Source organism: Puma concolor, chromosome F2 (genome assembly GCF_028749965.1).
Source record: "Puma concolor isolate L17-30 chromosome F2, mPumCon1.1.hap2, whole genome shotgun sequence".
NCBI lineage: Eukaryota > Metazoa > Chordata > Mammalia > Carnivora > Felidae > Puma > Puma concolor.
Window position 1 is genome coordinate 64,076,908 of NC_141684.1, and position 21,186 is coordinate 64,098,093.

The window sequence follows — 21,186 nt, forward strand, 5'->3', positions numbered from 1 at the left end:
GTCATAATAATTATCGAGGGTGGCTATTTCCGGTATTATAGCTTTGATTTATGGGAACTAGCTTCTCTAAAATGGACAAATTACTTAACGTTGAGAATTTTTTCTTTATAACATTTTAGTAAATGTTGCTCATGACCTGCTTTTTTCTCTCTAGACCTTCTCTCACCATGCCTCACAGGAACCTGACAGGAAGCTGCAATGTTAATTGTGGTTGTAAAATACACGAGTATGAGCCAGTCTGTGGATCAGATGGAATTACATACTTTAACCCTTGTCTGGCTGGCTGTGTTAACAGCGGTAATCTTAGCACTGGGGTGAGTATATTTCCCAAGTTCCTGTACTGTTAATCCAACATCCTGTGACAGGGACGTGTTAGGACTCATATGCTAACACGTGGCTTTAGTCCCTCTTTTCAAGAAACTTCAAATAACCTCCAAAATACTTCCTGACAAAAACCCGGAGGAATGAAAATTATGCAATGCTATCATTTTTTTTTTCCCAAGGACGATTGGAACATGTGTGTGTAGTGACTTGGTTTCATATCAGCCCTCTCCCACTTTACATTCTGTGCCAACTCAGTGAAACATGATAAGGATGAATGCTGGGCTTCCCATTTATTACTCAGCCAGGGCCCTTGTGATGCATTTGAAGGTCAAGATGACCACATTTTGTGCCCATAGAAGAGGATAGGAGAGCACCTTCCCTGATCAGAGTCTGTGAAGATGCGTGATGGATTTTTCATAGACTATCAGTTCAAACTTTTTTTTTTTTTTTAACATTCAGAGTAAAGATATTTCTGTCAGTTCAAGAATAGGCTATTTTGAGAATTCCCTTCCCCGTGAATTATAAATAGGCTGTAATACTGTGGGAGGTTTTCATATTCTACTCAGTTCCTTACTGAGCCTGGTTTCATTCTTTGCTTTAATCAAAAAGGTTAAGGTGCATTTGCCTGTACTGTGTAGGTGTTAAGGGATTATACTATTGACTGTATGTTTTGGGATCATCAGATTTGATTTCAGAGTTTTAAGCTAGAGTGATAAATTGAGAAATCCTGTGGCTGGCTCCCCAGTATATAATTGGTGAGCTCCAGTGTGTAACCAAGTTGAAAGAGACAATGAGAAGTGTTCTCGGTGGCTAAGTCCTGGGAGTGAACGAGTGAGTCCTCTAATGCACAGTCCTCATTCCTAAAAAGAGGCCAGCAGTCCCCAGAGCACAGAGGGCCAAACGGTGCCCTGTCCTCATATTTGTTGCTACTGCTTCTCTAAGTGGCTGAGAGGTGACAATGGCAGTGAGTTCAGCTTATGTTGCACGGTGAAAACAACATAATAGGCAGAAAGATTAATTGGCTGTTTTTATTTGAAATGGGTTTAAAAGAATTTTTTTTTAATGTTTATTTGTTTTTGAGAAAGACAGGCAGAATGTGAGCAGGGGAGGGGTAGGGAGAGAGGGAGACACAGAATCTGAGGCAGGCTCCAGGCTCTGAGCTGTCAACACAGAGCCCGATGCAGGGTGCGGGACTTGAACTCACGAACCGTGAGATCATGACCTGAGCCGAAGTCGGATGCTTAACCGACTGAGCCACTCAGGTGCCCCTACTTGAAATGGCTTTTTAGTTCCTTGAATTAGCTGGTTTCAAACAAAATAGCAGGTGGTATGTTCACTGGTCCTGGCCCTGAAGTCATCACTATCGCATCATGAAATCTCCGCCTTTATGTAACATGTATTTACTTTGAGTCCTACGCCGTGTTCTGGCTTATGCTAGGTGCTCTGGTGGGCATAAATAAACATAAGGCTTGGTTCCTGTGTTTGGGGGGGCTTCTCCAATCAGGGAGTCCATGAATTAAACAGCAGTTGAAGTAGCATACAATTGTGACCAAAAATGAGCATATGGAATGTGAATGCTATAGAACTGAGTGTCGAAAGCTCCTAATAAAGGTTTAGGTTAAAACAGTTTGACCAGCAGACATTGTTAGATGCACGCTTTGGATATTTACTGTTAGCAATGAGGATGTATTTTCTTTCTTTCTTCTTCTTCTTCTTCTTCTTCTTCTTCTTCTTCCAATTTTTTTTTTTTTTTTTTTACTTTTTTTAATGTTTACTTATTTTTGAGAGACAGAGCGCGAGCAGGGGAGGGGCAGAGAGAGAGGGAGACACAGAATCCGAAGCGGGCTCCAGGCTCTGAGCTGTCAGCACAGACCCCGATGCGGGGCTCGAACCCATGAACCATAAGATCATGACCTGAGCCAAAGTCAGATGCTCAACCGACTGAGCCACCCAGGTGCCCCAATGAGGATGTATTTTCAATTAAATATGATGCATATTTAAATACGAGACTTATTTTAGAACTTTTAACCTTGTCTTGATTTTCCTATGCTTTTGTTGGCTTACAGTCGATCTTTGTTATCCCTCAGATAAGGAATTACACAGAATGCACGTGTGTCCAAAGCCGACAGGTGATCACCCCGCCCACAGTGGGCCAGCGCAGTCAGCTTCGCGTCGTTATTGTCAAAACCTATCTCAACGAGAACGGCTATGCTGTGTCCGGGAAGTGTAAACGGGCCTGCAATACCCTTATCCCGTTCTTAATTTTCCTTTTCATAGTCACCTTCATCACAGCATGTGCCCAGCCATCAGCCATCATAGTAACACTCAGGTGAGAACCGCACTTGGCTCCCAGGTGGGTTGTACGCTCAGAATTTGCCAGAATACACGTTCCAGACTGGACTGGTGTGGTAAAGCGGAGCGGAAAGCAAAGGTAGATTGTGCAGGAAAGCATTCAGACGTTTGCTTGTTGAACTTAAGAGAAGTGTTTACCCAGGTCAGGAAGGGAGAGGAAGGTTGCAACATTTCGTACCCCAGTACGTTCTTTATTCTTGTAGTTTGGTGAAACTTCTTGTGAGTGTCTTTTCTTCCTACAGTCTGTGCCCGATAAGGTTCAAGTTTCAGGAGCTGAAAGCTGTCACCATGTTAGCCACAAGAAGCCTGACTCCAGCGGGGGCAGGAAGTCATTTGGTGAAGTTGCTAAATCTCGCCTACGGCAAAGAATATTATCTCCAACCTTGTAGATAGTTAGTACCTCCGCAGTCAGTGACAGTTCATGCTGGGCCTGCAGTTCAAAATGCTGATTTCATGAGTTTTACTAGCATATACAGTTTGGGAGTTGAGGACAGACTGGGAGATGTCTCTTCTCAGTTGTTCATGCTGCGCTTTATTATATACCGTTTGTGCTTTCTTTGTTTGTAAGGGAACACGGACGTTACTTTAATGGAAGTCCTATTCAAAATGTTGACGCGGACACATTCAGATCAGGGTGTTGGCGTTTGCAGTAAAGGCTGCAGCAGGCAGAGAAGGACGGGGACGGTATGGGGAAGGAGCACAGCCCAGCAGCTTTAGGAGGATGGGGTGGGGGAGGCAGTGCAGTGAAGGAGTGAGGAGGAGAGGGAATCCTGTCTCATTTTTCCTTCACCTCCTCCCTGGCTCCTCAGTACCCCACACTGCTGGGCACCTGGTGGCCACACCTGCTGGGACATCATTCCCTTGTGCTGTTTGCTGCTTATTCTGCATATTTTGGCTTCTCTTCTATGGGATGCTGAGTTAGACATTTCCCAGCCAATTCATTCCTCAACAGTAAGATAACGGCACCCAGTGGGAAGGCCCATTGGTTTATTCACTCACTGCCTGCATCAGCAGATACTGATGGGGTAACAGCAGTGCGTGCCTCTTTGGGGAAGTGGCTAGGGAACGATGAGGAAGATGGGGAAAAGATGGCAAGTGTACTGGTCCTTGGGAATTTGACATGCTATACCTAGAAGTCGATGCGTATGGGACAGAAAGGATGAGGTGCTTCGGCATTTGAAACAAAATGAATCATTAATAATCTAATTCTTTGGACTTTAGTCCTGCAAGAGATGTTAAATAACCCAGAAATGGGCTGCCCATGTTATATTGCTCGAACGAGGCAGATCACCAGCTGGCTTTTAACCCAACACATCAGAAAAGGAGCCCTTTAATCTTTTCTAATTAGAAATCAATAGATTCCAATCTTCCTGCCATGTGGGAATTACTCGGAGCATACATTTCAGGACAGGAAGAAAAAAAAAATAATGTGGTGGGAGGGATTCATTCTTTTTCTAACATTTGATTTGCTTTTTTAATGCTTTTTTTTTTTTTTTACTCTATTTCTTTCTTTAACTTTTTTCCTCTATACTTTTCCTTGAGAAAATATGGGAGTAACTTTCAGTCTACACACCTACCCTCTGGAAAGTGTAAGCAAATAGAAAAAACGAATGCAGTAGGTAGGATAAAACACTATATATGTTTTTTCACAGAACCGATTTTGGAAGCTCAGAGCTACTTCTGTACCTTAACCATGACCCTTTGGCCCTCTACCAGTATTTACACAGAAACAGAGGTCATCAGAGTTTCTTCGGGGTGTTCGCTGGGGAGAACTTATTCACAGATTTAGCTGTATCAGCAGTCTTGTTTGGCTGTTGGTAATAAATCCTAGTAAATAGGAGTGCCTGGGTGGCTCTGTCGGTTAAGCGTCCGACTCTTGATTTTGGCTCAGGTCGTGATCCCAGGGTTGTGGGATTGAGCCCCGGGTTGGGCCCCATGCTGAGCGTGGAGCCTGCTTAGGATTCTCTTTCTCCCTTTCCCTCTGCCTCTCTCCCCAGCCTGCTCGCACTCTCTCTTTGTCTCAAAAAAAAAAAAAAAAAAAAAAAAAAAAATCCTAGTAAATAAATATTTTGGCACAGCAGCTCTTTGGTCCCCAGCTCTGCTCTAAGCGGGCTTGATGTGATGTTCGTTTTCTTGAGGCCAGTGTTTTAAAACATTTCTTTCTTTCCCTTCACCATAGGTCAGTAGAAGATGAGGAGAGACCTTTCGCGCTGGGGATGCAGTTTGTTCTATTGCGAACACTTGGTATGTTCCTGAATTTCCGCACGTGCTTCTTAGTTCCTCTTTACAGATGGCAAATCCTCACTGTCGTTTAAAAATCACAAGTCAATCATTTGTTACCATTAGTGGTAGCTAGGATTTTGCAGGGCACAATGTCTTTAACTCTCTGATTTGAACTAGAAGCTACTCAGTTCTGTCATTTGATGAAACAGAACAAAACTGACTTTAGAACAGTTTCTTTTTCACAATGAGCATAATAAACTCGAACTAAATTCCCCAGAAAATTTTGAACAGTAAGAAATATTGAACCAAGCAGTTGCGATGGACTCATGGTCTTGGCGTTCTTGTCCCTTTATGCCTTTTTAACAGGAAAGTGATGGCACTCATATTATTTGTGAACATTTTAATTCCTTACTTTTTTACAATAATTTTATTGGACTGGGCAAAAAGTATACCTGTCAAGTTTTCTGAGGAAAAGAAATGAAAAATTCTGAAAAGAACAAAGATTCCCAAATTGAAGAGAAGCTTGTTAGCACTGTCCATATGTCACAGAGTCCACTGGCGCACGAAGAATATCGTCCTGATTTTGACAAACACCATATCACTCTGTGGTGTTTTGGGACGATGCATGGGAAATACTATGTGAAATAGCCCACTCCCTGGATCAAAAGGAATGTATTTTTAATTGACTTCCTCATTATCAAGCATATTTTTTTCTTTTGTAAGTGGCAGTCTGTCATTTTCTTCAGCTGTTACTTCCCCCAGTAATCAGTATCATTGTTCACAGGACCAAAAGAAAAAAAGAAAAAAAAGTTTTTTTTTAAATTTAAATGTTTAATTTCCATCTTGAAGGATAAAATGGTATCCCCTGACCCTTTGAGACATTAATCTTCTCCGGAACTCTCGATTTGTCATTATGTTGTGGTTGATAGCCACGTCTGAGGGTAAGGACTTTCCAGTGACCCTCAAAGGCCTCTAGTTGCATTGAACGGGTAGCTTGCATTATGGTACCAATAAAACTTTGAAGGTCCCGTTTTTCAAAACCAACTGGTTAAAGGAAATTCTGACATCCTTTGATGTAGTTAAGAAGTTTGCCTTATACTTCTCCTGGGCAACTATAAAGTTGTTTTCAAAGAAGGAAATTTGTTGAGCAAAGAGTCAGTTAAATAGGAAAAGAAAAAAAAAAGTTCCTCCTTTTTGCTCCGCCAGAGGGATGTCACAGCGTCAGTAGCAAGTGGAAGGCATTTGGAACTGAATTTATAATTTATTTATTTATTTATTTATTTATTTATTTATTTATTTTTTAATTTTTTTTTTTTTAAACGTTTATTTATTTTTTGGGACAGAGAGAGACAGAGCATGAATGGGGGAGGGGCAGAGAGAGAGGGAGACACAGAATCGGAAACAGGCTCCAGGCTCTGAGCCATCAGCCCAGAGCCTGACGCGGGGCTCAAACTCACGGACCGTGAGATCGTGACCTGGCTGAAGTCGGACGCTTAACCGACTGCGCCACCCAGGCGCCCCCTGAATTTATAATTTAACCATCACTTAAGTTCTGCTGATTATGAAAAACTATAGTTGGGCCAACAACCAATTTCCATTTCCCCCAATTTCAAAGCAAAAAGAGAGTTTTAGGTATTTTAATAATGTTACATTTTAATTGTAGCGATCAGACCTCATTTTAAATGAATACAACATATTTAAAGATACATCACGTGCAGCCTCCTGGGCTGTTAGCTCACCATCTTCCCTTCCTTCTTCTCTCTTTTCTTCTTCCCTTTCTCCCTTGTTCCTTCCTATCACTTCCTTTTATAAACTCATATTGAGGATCCACGGGCTGCCCTGATAAGTCCTTGGGATACAAGGAATAAAAGGCATGCCCTCTGCCATTGAGGAGCTTATGGATGACAATTCTGCAAACAGTTTAAATGCTGCATCAAAGTTGGTAAAATGGAGACGTATACAAAATTCAGTGTGAATATGGTGGCTCTGAATAAGGAATTTAAAGGAGGGTAGATAATTACAAGGTGAACATTTGGAGACTGTGTGGTGAAGGAAGTGTCCCTGGGTAGACTTTCTCTCTCATGGTGGTAAAGAAATGTCTATCTCCTGGCCCAAACAATGAAGCTGTACTCATGATAGATGTTTCACAAGCTTCAGAGATAAATTTTATGCCTTAATTATTTCTATACCCCAAGTGCCTTTATACAGTTTGCCATTTGATGTGGTTTTTGACTTCTGGGGACACTGTTTTCCCCTTACTCTCCCTGCACCTGAGGATGAGAGCCCAACCCATAAAAACTAAGTGTACTGAATTTTAGTGGATAATAAAGGGCTTTAGTATGGCCTCTTGAGTATTTAATGACAGAATCTGAAGGATGCCTGGATGGCTCAGTCGGTTAGGCGTCCGACGTCGGCTCAGGTCATGATCTCATGGTTCGTGGGTTCGAGCCCCGTGTCGGGCTCTGTTCTGACAGCTCAGAGCCCGGAGCCCGCCTCAGATTCTGTGTCTCCTTCTCTCTCTGCTCTTTCCCCGCCCATCTGTCTCTTTCTGTCTCAAAAATAAATAGAACATTAAATTTATTTAATGACAATCTGATTGTTAAGTTTAAGAGGATTCTGTAACCGAACTTTTAGCAATAGACATTTTTACGGTCTTAAAAATCAGTAACGCTCTGACTGAGTTGCAAACTGGAAGATTTAAAGTATTTGTGACTTAGTGAACATTTCTGTAATAAACATATTATGGTAAGATGTGACGTATTTGAAACAGTCAAGAGACACAAGAAAACCGCCCCGCTCCACAGGTTTTAGAGCAGAGAAGCACGTTGCTAATTTACAAGTCGGTGGTCTCTTGCAAGACAGGCTAAATGTTCTTTTTCTTTTTCCCTACAACTCTAGCATACATTCCTACTCCAATTTACTTTGGAGCAGTCATTGACACCACCTGCATGCTCTGGCAACAGGAATGTGGGGTACAAGGCTCTTGCTGGGAGTACAACGTGACCTCATTCCGTTTCGTCTATTTCGGTTTGGCCGCCGGCCTCAAATTTGTTGGCTTTATTTTCATTTTTCTGGCCTGGTACTCCATTAAATACAAGGAGGACGAGCTGCAGAGGCAGAGGTGGAGAGAGTTCCCTCTGAGCACCGTGAGCGAGATGGTGGGCCACTCGGACCATGCCCACAAGGAGGCCCGGACTAGATCCTGCCCAGCTCTCGGCAGCCAGGGGGGCTTCTGCGAAGAGACTGGCCTGCGGAAAGGCGTCCACTGCACAGCACAGACCTACCCGGGGCCCTTCCCCGAAGCAATAAGCCCGGCCCCGGCCCCGGGGCTCGAAGAAAGCCCAACTGCCACGGAGCCTCCCTCCTGAAGCTTGAAAACGGAAGACTTTAGTTTTGTTGGTTGAGTCGAATATGGCAACTTGAGAAACACCCGTGCCTTCTTTTCTTTCTTTCTTTTTTTAACCTCTAAAGACACGATCCTCAGACCAACGAAACTCAGTATACACAGCCACTGTTGATTGAGGGCTGGATACCTCAACAAGACTGACAGCCTTCTCCCCCCACTTCTCTCCAAGAAGGAGGAGTTTAGATAGAGTTGTTACCATTTCTGCTATGTTAATTTAATGCTCATGTTCCGGTGTGGTATAAGGCTGAGAGGTGCCTGGTTATAACAAAATCACGGAAGTGTAATGGCGGAGCATATCATTAGCATACACTCCAAACCGAGGTGAGCTTGACCATGACTTTGCATTTACAAATCAAGGTTTTTAGATAGGAACACCTACTGTGAGTCCCGCTACAAAGCACAAATGAATTTGCCTCAACTATGCAATTTTGATGGGGAAAATGTAAGTGCAGCATGTTACTTTTGCTTTCAGAGACTAAAAGCAGGTACGTTTTTGAGAAGAGGACAAGAAACTTTCCCTAAAGTACTGTTAATAGCATTTTAAGCCATAGCAGAGTTATAAATCAGGTAGAATTTTTCAAATGCTTCAAAGGAATCATACGCATAGTGTGATGAAAGGAACTGCTACTTTCTTCCATAAGACACGTTCTCTGCCCCATTATAAGGTAAAGAGTCTGCTGGATCATAAATCTGAGAGCTTGAACAGAAACTCCAGTATTCTTTTTGCCAGGGGCTTTAAAACTAGTGTGCTAAACAATGTGGCTAGAGATGAACTCGAGACGTATCGTAAGGAGAGAAACTGATGGCTTTCTCCTCCAAAGAAAAATGCTACAGAAATCCTTTCGGCTCTTATGGGCCCACACAAGGGTAGTTAAGAACTGTAACCTTGACACTCAAAATACTTGGAAAAAGAAATTCCACAAAGGTACAGTTGAGTCCCATCTGATCGTTTTAGTTATACGTCCAGAAGCCCAGCAAGTCTGCCCTGTTTTCTTTTTTATACACAGAAAATTGCTATGGTTGCCCCCTGAAACTGAGTAGTTAAATCAGGAAAGCTACACCTGTGATATGAAAATCACTTTGAATACAGGAGGAGGGCGATCGGTGACCTGGGCCCAGAGTATGATCCTAAATAATGATCGGAAGTTACTTAAAATCAGCTTGTCTGTCATCCTGAATTCTACTTTATCAGAGTTCGAATGATTTTACGCCTCCCTTTGATTCCTTCCTCCTGTTATCTTCCTGAAGCAATTCTGAGAGAGGATTTTTCTGTTCCTAAATGCACTTTGGATTCTTACCCATCATCTTTTTCAGTTCCTCTCAGCACATCACTTTGACTTAGGCACCACACAGAATGCTTTCTACATGGTTCTTAAGGTAGATGCTTCCTGCCAGCACTACGGGCTGATAGCAAGTTAACTCTTGGGATCTGGCGGCTCAGAAAAAGAATCCTGACAATCCAGATTTAGGAGGGACTGTGGTCCAAATACCAACATAATTGTGAGCAGTTTCTGCCAAGGAGCCCATGCTTATGTAGGGGCTGAGCTGGGAAATGATTTCCTTGGCTGGCTTACACTCTTTCACGGAGGGCAAGTGATTGACAGAATTGTCCCATGATTCAGGCTTTTGCCCTTCATCCTTGGCTGCACTGGTGGAGTTGTGTGAACGTTCCTGGGGCCAAGATTGTTTTCCCCTCTACCTAAGAACGGCATTGTCAGGTGGTTCTCTTGGTTGCACGCAGTTTGTGGACAGAGTTATCACTCTTAGACTGAATAATGTGTACAAGGGGGGGAGCCGGTGGTCTCGGGTGACAAGGACTTCCCTTTGAGCAGTCTCGTTGGCCGAGTCCTAAGTCCTAAGTTGCCTGGAATTGCACTGTTGTCTGTCAACCTTCGGTCAGTATAGCGTGTATCGAACGTCTTCAGAGAATGGTGCTGATTAACTTAGTGTCCGCTCTGGTGCTTCGGGGCTCCCGTTTACTCTCTGTGGGAGATCTTTGCTCCTTTAGAAGGGAAAGTTTCCTTGTGTGTTGGAGCTAAAGATACACAGGTTGGGGAGAGGCGGTGTTTTCTTAATTTTCCTCTAATTGCTAAGGAACTACATGGAGAGAATTTGGATGGGAGTAGCACTTTTTTTTTCTTTTTCCTTAAAGCCAAGATTGTATGATCCAACACTCTTAGAATCTGTTTCTTCTTGGTAGTATATTTTGAAAAGGAGCTGCTCTCAGAACTCCCAGGTGACAAGTGATAGACTCTTTGGGGACGACTCGAGAGCCCTCTCTCTCTACCTTGAACAGTCATCCAGTTCAGCAACCTCGACCAGGTGCCACTTCTCTATTGGGCACAATTTTGGCCAATTGCCATCTGCTGCTCAGTGAAATTGTTAGGTTGACTAGGCCAGAATTCAAAGAAATTGGCCCAAATTATACACCACAATGTTAATATTGTACTTCCTCAAGTATGTGATACTTATAAATAGCAGGTGTATCATTAGTGTGTTGTTGGTAAGTGTAGAGTAAGTAGTGAAAATCATGGAAGACTGAAATTTTGAAATATGTACCAATTAAGAATTGTCCCCAAAATGCTTTGGGTCCCGGTAGCATCCTTGGAATATTGCATAATCAACTAAAGTGACTATTTTATAAATGGCACCATTTCTTTGTAGATATGAGGTTCTTCTCTGCTTGCTACTTTATAGTTACGGCTTCTATTATAAGTTTAATTCCCACTTTCCATGAGCTTAGATTCTAATCGCCTGTTTTGGAAAAAGGTCACCTTGTTCTTTTATCAACTCTGTAGATTACTGTATTATTTGGCTTTAATATGCAAATATAATATCCACGAGTCTAGCCTATTAATTTAGAAACTCCCAGGGGGAGGGTGGGTGGTTGGAGCACATTTTTTTTTTTCAGTTCTCTCCATTAGTATGAAATCCTTATCCTTTGTAGGTGGATTTAATTCTTGAAAATAGTCAAAAGTCATTCAGAACGAAGGTTGGGTGGGAAGGAGAGCACAGAAGAAACAAATTAGCTTTTGTTGAGGGTTGACCATTTCAGAGAATTCTGTCAGACACCTAATATACATCATTTATTTTAATACTCTTAATAACTTTGCAAGATAACTATTTTCATTCTGTGTTGTTGTTGTTTCTTTTTAAACAGATCATGAAAACTGAGACACAGAGAGGTAAAGAGACTTGTTTAGGATTCTAGAGAATGGCCAAGTCAGGGTTCAGAAGCAGCTTTCTGTCTCCACCACCTGCTTCTTATGTTTTATGATGCCCACAATAGCGTTGGTTAACAAAGACAAGTGCGGCTCTAATTTAGCGAGGTAAAGCATTTCATTTTTTGATGTGTTACTGTTCCTGAAGAGTAAGGAAGTTATTATTTCTTTGTGTAGGATAGAAAACAAAAATCTGTAGGAAACCTCAAAATTTAATGTTTAGATTTTCAAGGTAAATTTACATTGATTTTTAGCGAAGTGTTATACTCAAAATTGTCACAACATACCTCACTTATTTATTTATGGTTCATATTTAATATAGAACAAATCCAATTTTGATGTTAGCATTGAGTCCCAGTAGAGTTTCTGAAATGAAACATGAGGAAATGTGGTTCAGAATTTTTGAATCTGAACTTTGGGGAACTTTAAGTGTATGCTCTTTCTTTCTTTCTTTCTTTCTTTCTTTCTTTCTTTCTTTCTTTCCTTCTCTTTAAGAATGTTAACATTTCCATTAATTTTTAGTGAATATGGGATTTGAGTTTCCTAATAAAAGTTTTCAATGAACGCATACGAAGTGTTACACAATGCTCCATGTTATACACCAGACAACTGACGGGATTGTTCCTGTTAGTAGCTGTCCTAACAAACGGGGAGCATGCGCTTGGAAATCAGAGAAGGAGGAAGTACATTTTCACCAACTACCAGGAAAATTCTTCCTCAGTCTGCAATTCCAGCTTGCATTCTTCGGTGGGCTTGGAGCCAGAAAGTTTCTTTTTGGAACCTGTTTGGCATCAACCTAAGCGCACCAGAGAGCAGCTGTGTGGTTTGAATGGACCCGAAGCATTTGTGGAAATTCTCGGGTGTGCCCAGGAGCAGCAGGAGAGCCTGACTCGGGGTTGGGGGGCAGGGGGGCGGGGAGAGCCAAGTATACTTTCCGTGTGTGTGGACTGAAAACATCCTAAATGGCACAGAAACATGAATAGAAGTATTGATATAGGTGCATATGGAGTATTCTAAGTAGCAGATAGATACCAAAATACTGTATAATCCCAGAATTGCCTAGATGGCAGTCGGCTAATTCTGTTACACAGACCAGTAGGTAGCCTTTACACGTCTTCGTATTTCCACTTTCCTGGCGTGGGAGGGAGTGCCGTGGCTGGCCGCGAAGGTAGCAGCCTTGTGCACTTTATCTTTTCTGTTTTCTCTCCTTTTCTCACCGTCCAGGATGCTGCTGGCTGTATCCGCCCCAGACTTCCTGCTACATTGGAATCAGATCTGTGTATGTTTGAACGGGTTATTTTAAGCACTTCATTTTTTACTCAGCCCTGCGAAGGGTCAAGTATGTTGAAAACCCTCCCTGGGTATTTGCTTTTGCAACATTAAAAAAACAACAACAACAAAAAACGCCTCGGTGCTAAAAGTATTTGATGCATGCTCACCACAAAATGTGCCGCTGAATTTACAGTATTTCACTGGTAAGGGACTGCATGTGCTTTGCTTTTGGAAATCTAGAGAGCTTCTCAGAACACAAGCATTCATTAGGCTCATTACTACAGTTAATCCGTGAACGTTACCCTGCAAAATGAAGAGTGTTAAGGGGAACACCTTTTCTACGGAAAACTCAGCGCTTTTGATATTTCTTTTAGCAAGAATAAGAGGATGCTAAAAATAATTTCAGAGAGAGGGCAAAAATATTTCCGATAATCTTTTCTTATTTCTTCTCCAAAAAAACTGACACTCATGTAAAGTGTTTTTAATAATGGGTTTTGAAGGTGTTGTCTTTTTCTTGAATTCTATTACCTGTTAAAATCAGAGAAGATATTGAAAACTAAAGTAGTTGCAGGGACATATTAAACCAAAGGGGTGAACAAAAAAGAGTTTAAACTTTGTATCTAGAAACGAAAAATAAGCATAATTGATAAAACTTTATAGTGGGCATTTTTCTTAAAATACATACCTCTACCCCAAATCCCAAGTGTTGATTTAGAAGCACGAAACAGGCAGGTCAGCCTCTAACTCTTTAGTTCAAGGAGATGTAATACTGTGTCAAATAAACTGGCATTAGGATCCTAATGGAGCATGTGTTCAGTGTGTGTTTTGCGTGAAAGTGTGTTGGTGACGAAAGCCTGTTTTGAGTTGTTGCCTAAAGGAGTTTGATTTTGCGATTTTTAAAATGAGTATTTATTTGGAGACCTCTTAGGGTAATTTGACAGATGTATACTTTCCTTGTGTTTAATGAAATCTATTGTCAATGTACTAATAAACCTTGGTTTACAACATCTTGAATACTTGATCATTGAATATTAAGAAAAAAGTAAAGAGAAAATAAAGTGTGTGGATTGAAATTAGTCTCGGAGGTCTCTTCTGACGGGCAGCCGAGTTTTCTAAGGCATCTAAAACTTTTGGGTGAGAGGCGGAAGGAGGCAAAGGAACTACTGAAATAACAGTATGACTCATGGACTGAAGCACAAAGTGGTTATTTTTAGAACCTTGCCTTGAGCACTCCATAGGTGTAAAGCAGGGCAATTGATTTCCATTTCTCACTCAGTCACCCCTCCTGCACAGCTGAACCAAAAAGGGTCACAATGGCCCAAGACACAGGAGTTATTGCGGGGCGGGGGGGTGGGGGGGGGAGGTGTGGGGAGGAGTGTGTGTGTCTGTGCTGCCTTCTGGATAAACATTTATTTTCCTCCTTGGCTGTGTGCATTCATCATGCGAGCCATTTATACAAAAGGTGAAGAGTATCCTCTTCCCTAGTCTACCTTCTTTTCAACAATGTGTGCAATTTAGGCAATTTAGAGATTTCTCTTAAATTTCTTAAATGCCCCACACTTTGAAGGGAGAGGCAAAGCCTTTCTGGATATTGGGCTTTTTCGAAATAGACACACAAGAATGTTTCTCTTCAAGAAATGAGGCGAAAGGAAAGGTTATGAACGTGGCCACTCGTCTTTCTTGCATTAGCCCCAGACTTGGTACAACCTCAGCATTTTAAAAGCTGTTAAAAAGCATCCAGTTCTTTTTAAACTTGCCAGCTGAGCAGAGATGGCCTCTGTAGCTTTGGCGAAAGGGGGCCGAAAGACATATTTAATTGCACAAAGTCATTGGAAAGCAAGGAGATCAATATTTGCTGCTCACTTTTGTATTTAAATGTCAAAGTTTGATGCAGTTCCAACTTACAATAACAATATAAATCAGTAGAAAGCTAAAACCATTCTTTAGTCTTCTGGAATGGCTAAGATCCTAGGTACCGTAGAAAGAGGGAGCCTGCCACGGATCAAGTTGTTCTAGATGTGTTCTTGTCAAAATGGTAGTGCGCTACTTTAGAAATCAATGAAGTGGCCACTTTGCCAGGGGCGGATCCTGGCTGGAAGTAAAGAGGTCATTAGTTGCACTTGAGTGACACCTAGTGGTCATTGTGGAAATCACATACTAATTTCCCTTCCGGTTCCTGGGCTTGAGTTGTACGGGGCTTTTTGTGGCCAGATTCATATTAGGGTGGCAATGACATCTCTTGTGCTGAGACCTATTAGTAATTGGGTTGGTTCTACTCTGGCTCTGGGTCACCTGTGCTATGGGCTGGAGGTGGGGTAATGGGGAAGAGGACTGTGGATAGGAAGATGCAGATTCTGAATTCCTGAGTCCTGAGAGGCACACAGGTGTAGGGGCTAGAAGTTCAAAACAGAAGGTAGATCCCTTTGTCCGCCACTTGCGTTTGCTAGCAGAAAAGTGAGGCAATGCTCAGCACAAAAGACCTCAACGTTTGCAGCTCCCTTTGTCACCCACCCCTGCTGCGGTGCTTTCTGGGACATCAGGGAGCAGGGGCTTCCCTAGGTGTCAACAGGAAATGTCTGCTATTTGAAAGTCATTTTCTCTACTTCTTTTAGTGGGTTCCCTATAAGGCCCTCGGTACTGTGCTGGTAAAGTCCTCAGTATCGACGACACAACTCAGAGGAAGGTGAGTTAATTAGACCAATATGAACGATGGTCGCATTAGATAGGTTTCTTGGTTAGAAATGGGGCAAATAGCAAAGTTATGAATGTGGCCACTCTCCCTCCATTGGCTCGAGACTTGGTACAACATCAGTGTTTTCTTATTTGGCGTAAAGTAAAGTAAAAATGGTAGAGATACTATGTCCAAGGGGTGGAAGAGTCAAGGAGAGTTTGCATGGAAAGAAAAGGTAAAATTTGATAAGGTAAAAGGGAAAACAAAATATGGGAATTGAAGAATGGATGAAATTTTTGCCAGTTGAGATAGGAAATGAAGATCTACCCCAAGAGGGTAGATGGGGAATTGGAGAAAAATTCAGACCTGGGAGGGTGGCTAATCCAGGGGAAGCTGGTAGTGACAGGTGAGGTGGAAGGAGATCAGGTGGGTGGGTGGAAGGCTGGAGCTTCTGGGGGCACGCGCGTGCACCTCCATGCTTTTGTGTGTGTGTGTGTGTGTGTGTGTGTGTGTGTGTGTTAAAAACCACTGAAGATATCTGAGCAGGAGGCTGAGATCTGAGCCATGTGATGACAGACAGTGACTGTGCGATGTGGTAGAGTTGGAGGTGGAGGGGAAGGGGCTCAGGGTGCTATTACAGCTTTTCCAGCAGCTTCTATAAGAGGTCATGAGGGCTTAAATGAACCAGGGTGGTGGACCATATTGAGGAATGAATTGCTCTAAGATCTTTTGTTTTCTGTTAAAATAAAATTTGAAAATATCACAAATATTTTCTAAATAACACTTTGAAAGCTTCAAAAATATTTTCAAAATAAGTTTTGGAAACATCGTGCAACTAATATCAAGCAGCATTGGATTAATTTGGGGAATTGAGGACTTTCTTATATGTGAGATCATATCAGCTCTAAGCTAGTTCTGAACAATAGGCATTTAAAAATCTTTTTAGAAGGCCAACATGTGTTGGTACATGTGGCATGAGGTGTTAAGTATTCATTTCTTCTCTCCTAACCCAGAACCCCGCAGATAGTGACCATAGGGATTTTTATTTGAATTTTTTAAAGACAGGTGAGAGGAGCTTCAGATACTGTGGATAGTTTGGATATAGCAAATCGGTTTCTGTCTCACATTCCAGTACCAACTCAACGGTGTTGACAGGAGCTGGCTGCATTGAGAGGATTTTAAGGGCTCAAGTGCTCTGCCTGGACGGAAGAGCTTTCTGATGAATTCACAATGTCTCCTCTGGGCATATTTTAGGAAGAGAAAGCACATATGTGATGTATTTGCCATCAAAGGGAATTATTTTACAGTCAAGGAGAGGTGATGCGACTTTTCCCAGCTCATACAGATAGTAAACTTTAGAATCTGTGTCCGTTCATGTTCTTTCCACTACTTTTTGCCACATGGGGTCACACTGTGGCCTCTCTGTTCCCTGATCTGGTGTGTGTGTGAGCATATTTAAGTGGAGAGAGTGGAGAGGGGCTGGCCCTGCCTCTGGTAAATGTCTTCGTCTTCTAAATCTGTGGGAAATGGGCAGTTGGAGAACCAGCTGACCCTCTGGGCATCAGCTCCTCACAGATCAGACAGGGTCAGCAGGCTGGGCAATTTCTAGGCACTCTTCAAAGTCTGAAAGGCTCTTGCATGCCCTTTGCACATAGTAGGTGCTCCATAAATAGTTGTTGAACTAAAATGATGTTTCCCCAGGATAGCGACGCTTGGCCTCATCACATTTTGTAGGAAAGGAACAAGGAGGGAGGCAAAATGATGTGCCTTTGGACAACACGATTATCTTGAGCTGTCCTCTTAATGAAACTATAGTGTTATGGACTCCATCGTGTCCCCTCAAAATTCATGCATTGAAGCCCTAATCCCCAGGGTGACTGTATTTGGAGAGAAGGACTTTAAAGAGGTGATTAAGGTTACATGATGTCATAAGGGTGGGCCCTAATCTGATATGACTGGTGTATTCATAAAAAGAGATGCCAGGGACACACATGCCCGGAGAAAAGGCCACGTGAGGACACACGGAGAAGGTGGCCATCTGAAAGCCAAGGAGAGGGGCTCCAGAAGAGACCAAGGCCTCCCACACCTTGGTCTTCGACTTCCAGCCTCCAGAACTGTGAGAAAATAAGTTTCTGTTGTTTAAGCCACCCAGTCTGTGGTATTTTGTTATGGCGATGCTAGCAAACTAATACAGATGGTTTCCTCAATTACCTAAGGATGGAGCAGGTCTCAAAAAGCCCTTTGCTTTTGTTTTTTTCTCCTTTACTATTAACCTCCTGGTCTTTGGACATTTCACAGACTGTCAGCCCCTATATCACGAGAAGAGAAAGCGCTTCAGGAAACCTGGATCAGAAAGAAGTCTAGGTTAGGCAGGAAAAACTTGAGGTATGGGAGACTGGTTAGGTCTTGATCAAAGTCCATGGTCCTTAGGGTGCCTGGGTGGCTCAGTCGGTTAAGCATCCGACTCTTGGTTTCAGCTCAGGTCATGATATCAGTTTGTGTGTTCAAGTCCTGCATCGGGCTCTGTGCTGACAGTGTGGAGCCTGCTTGCGATTCTCTCTCCCCCCGCCCCCCACTCTCTCCTCTTTCCCTGCTTGCACACTATCTGTCTCTCTCAAAGTAAATAAAAAAAAAAAAAAAAAAAGCAGAGTCCACTGTCCTGTCCTCCATGAATTGAAACTTCCTTTGGTGGATCTGTCCTCCCACTTTTGAGAAACTCCATTTGTGTTGCCCAGAGCCAGCTATATCATTTGTGGGTCCAGTGACACATGGAAAGGTGGGGTTCCTTGTTCAAAAATCATTAAAGATTTCAAGATGGCAACAGTAGAGAGTTAAACCAAGCTCTGACTCTGTGCCACTGGCCAGGCTGCACAGCGGGGAAGCCTCGCTTGTGCGGCCTCTTTCACATCCTCCCTGAAGCACAGAGCCAAATCCACTTTGGAATCATCGATCTGAGCATGTTCTAGAACCCACTGACTTTGGGGCAATTTTGCAGATATGGCTAATATTCAATCATGTCAATTGAGATCAGGACTCAATTTTACTTGCAAAGAGTGGGTATACCACAAAAAGTTGGAAAGCTCATTTCTCTGAAACAGGTAAAGTTTAAACACCTTTTATTTGAAGAAATATTGCTTCTAGACTTTCCCGAAGCCAGAATTGTTCTATAAAAGTATCACAGAATATTACACAAGATTAAAAAACACAGTATGCTTCCTAATAACTTGAAATCTTTTTACAAAGCACATCATTCATGACCATAAATATGTTTCTTCTGTCATTCAGCTGGTGACACACACATCTGATAAAGAGCTAATTTTAACATATGTACAGAGTCTATGATAAAGACTTAAAGTTATCAAAGATTCAACTATAACATATTAAATTTTCTTTAAAAGAGTTTACCTTAAACACTTGAAGAAAACATAATTTACCTATGCATTTGAATGGTCTAAAAATAAAAAGAAAATCACTGTTACGCTAAAAAATAAACCTGTTTGGGAAGTTGGCTAGGGTACTGATAACTCTCGATGAGGTAATCCTTTTGCTGATATTTAAAAATCTAATACATAACAAGAATATTTTCAAGAATACAGAATTTCAAAAGCAGTCTTGAATTACGCCTTTAAAAAAAATCCGAACTTGGTGAAGGCCTTAAAAATAATCATACAACACCTATGGTGTGTTTAAAATATGAAACATTCATGGGTGTGTTTTATTGAAAAAGATTCCTTATATAAATTCAAAACTAAGTATATTTTCTCAACACTTTAGCTTATTAGCCAGGTCAAGAAAACCAAGATGACAAAAAAAGTCTTCAGTCCTTTTATCCTGCTAATAAAATAACAAAAATTTAGCAATCTTAAGCATATGATGAACACTTTGAGGCTAGGCACAGAGAGAGCAAGCGATCTTTGTTTTGTTGATTTATTTATTTTCACTGCCAACATCGTTAGCCATGCCTTTCTGCTAATCAATTTTAGCAAGTCAAGGAAAAAGCATGCAATATTTTCTGGCAAGAGCTTACGCTAGACAATATGTGATCCATACTGTGTGTCATTCTTGGGGTCTGCTCTCCACGGTCACACTGAGAGCAAGCAGTGAGACTAGGAAAAGCCTCTGGCAAGAAAAAAAAGACTAACCAAATAGACATGGCAATCTGATCTCAAAGTGCAAAATCATTGAACGTGATGGCACTGAAAAATTCCAGTGGTTAAAAAGGAATCAAAACCACATGATGCAGGCAGTGGGACGCAGGTTGAAAGATTCACGGAGGATGTCAAGTTTTAGAAACTCAGAGAGATACAATTCTAGCCATCTTGATTGGGTAACATTCATATAGGCATGTCCCTATGGCTTTCAAAAGATAATACTGCTTTAATCTCCCCCAAATAAACACAAATCAACCTTTATTTCTACTCTTGACAAATAGGGAGTTACAACACCGCATCCCTGTGTGCCTACCGCTCGCCTGTGTGCTAACTTCTATGCCAACTTCGCACATGTGTATCTAGGATAGCTCGGAATGTTGGCTGTCATGATTGCCTTTATTAGTTTACTAATAAAAAGTTAAAAAAATACTGTGTTTAGGGTCAGGTAACAATTTCATCTAATCCGAGGAGAGTGGAAAGGAGGCACTGCCTTCTAGACTCTGTAAGCTGCCTGTCTCGTGATTCTTCACCTTGTCCAATATCCTTTTCACGCTGCTGGAGTTAATAGGCTGCTCCAGGGCAGACGTATTGATCGTCCGATGAACAGAATCAACATCAGAATGCACAGGAAGATACAGCTGATCTTCAAAAACACCTCCTGGGCCACCAACCCGGGGAAGTCCTTTCTGCTGCCTGCTAATGGGCTGCAGCCTAGGCCTGGGCTTGAGCACCAGCTCTGGGATGCCGTTGCCACTGAAATCAGTTTCGGGATGATTTATCTCTTCGTGCTCCATCCATTTTTCAGTTTTATGATTTCTCCAGTGTTCAGAATTCAAACGACTAACTTCTGGAATGTCGTTATTCCATTCAAGTTTCGTCTCTGGACTGAATGTTGGTTGGTTCAAATGCAGGGTTCGAAGGTCAGCTGGCAAGGTCACGTGAGGTGCTTCCCCAACCATCCAACTCGGGTCATCATCTGACTCCGCGGAGGCCATCTCTACTGGCACGGAGAGCTCAGCAGATCCACCTGGGAACCCATCGCTTTGAGCAGTTTTAGTCTTATTTGTTTTATTTTGCTCATGGTGGCTGTTCAGCAGTGCAAATACTCTATCTACATCCTTCAAGTAATTAGTCCAGTCAACCAGACTAAGTCTATAGTTTTGTCTGTACTCATAGATGCTTTCATTCACACTGTATAAATCTTCCAGGCCTTGCCAGTTGACGTCTGCAGCGAGGCTGGGCTGGTTAGCCTTCCCATCCATCCCATAACTGTCCTCTGTGAAAAGAGAGACAAAGGTGGATCGTTAGTGGAGAAAGGATTTCCCACTTACTGGACAAGCAACTTACATTGTTTTTTACCAAGGCAAATCAATTTGAAATACAGTGCTAAAGAGTATCTTCCCCTGGTAATTCGTTATGAAGGAGTGGCCTTAGGTTACAGAAGCGATTGAACAATACCAAAAAATTAGAAAGAGGCTCAAACACATGCAAACTTCCATGACGAGGCGTGGTTAGTGCCGGAAATGCACAGCACCATCAGTCAGGAGGCTTACATTTCACTCCCGG

General features: G+C 42.2%; 2 protein-coding genes across 4 annotated transcripts in view; one reads left to right on the forward strand and one right to left on the reverse strand.

Moving 5' to 3' along the window:
- The window catches only part of SLCO5A1 (solute carrier organic anion transporter family member 5A1), a 149,870-nt gene extending 135,999 nt beyond the window's left edge, over positions 1–13,871 (forward strand). For 2 of the 3 annotated variants that reach the window (XM_086695522.1, XM_086695523.1), the window contains 4 exons: positions 155–314; positions 2,412–2,653; positions 4,856–4,920; positions 7,798–13,871. In XM_086695522.1, coding sequence (XP_086551648.1) covers positions 155–314; positions 2,412–2,653; positions 4,856–4,920; positions 7,798–8,267 — 937 coding nt within the window. In that variant the 3' untranslated portion in view covers positions 8,268–13,871. The remainder of the gene's footprint in view (positions 1–154; positions 315–2,411; positions 2,654–4,855; positions 4,921–7,797) is intronic. The other variant, XR_015246801.1, reaches the window with a different exon arrangement.
- Positions 13,872–18,568: 4,697 nt separating this feature from the next.
- SULF1 (sulfatase 1) overlaps positions 18,569–21,186 on the reverse strand; it is a 182,240-nt gene continuing 179,622 nt past the window's right edge. The window contains exon 21 of the mRNA XM_086695222.1: positions 18,569–20,896. Within this exon, the coding sequence (XP_086551348.1) occupies positions 20,079–20,896 (818 nt within the window). The 3' untranslated portion in view covers positions 18,569–20,078. The remainder of the gene's footprint in view (positions 20,897–21,186) is intronic.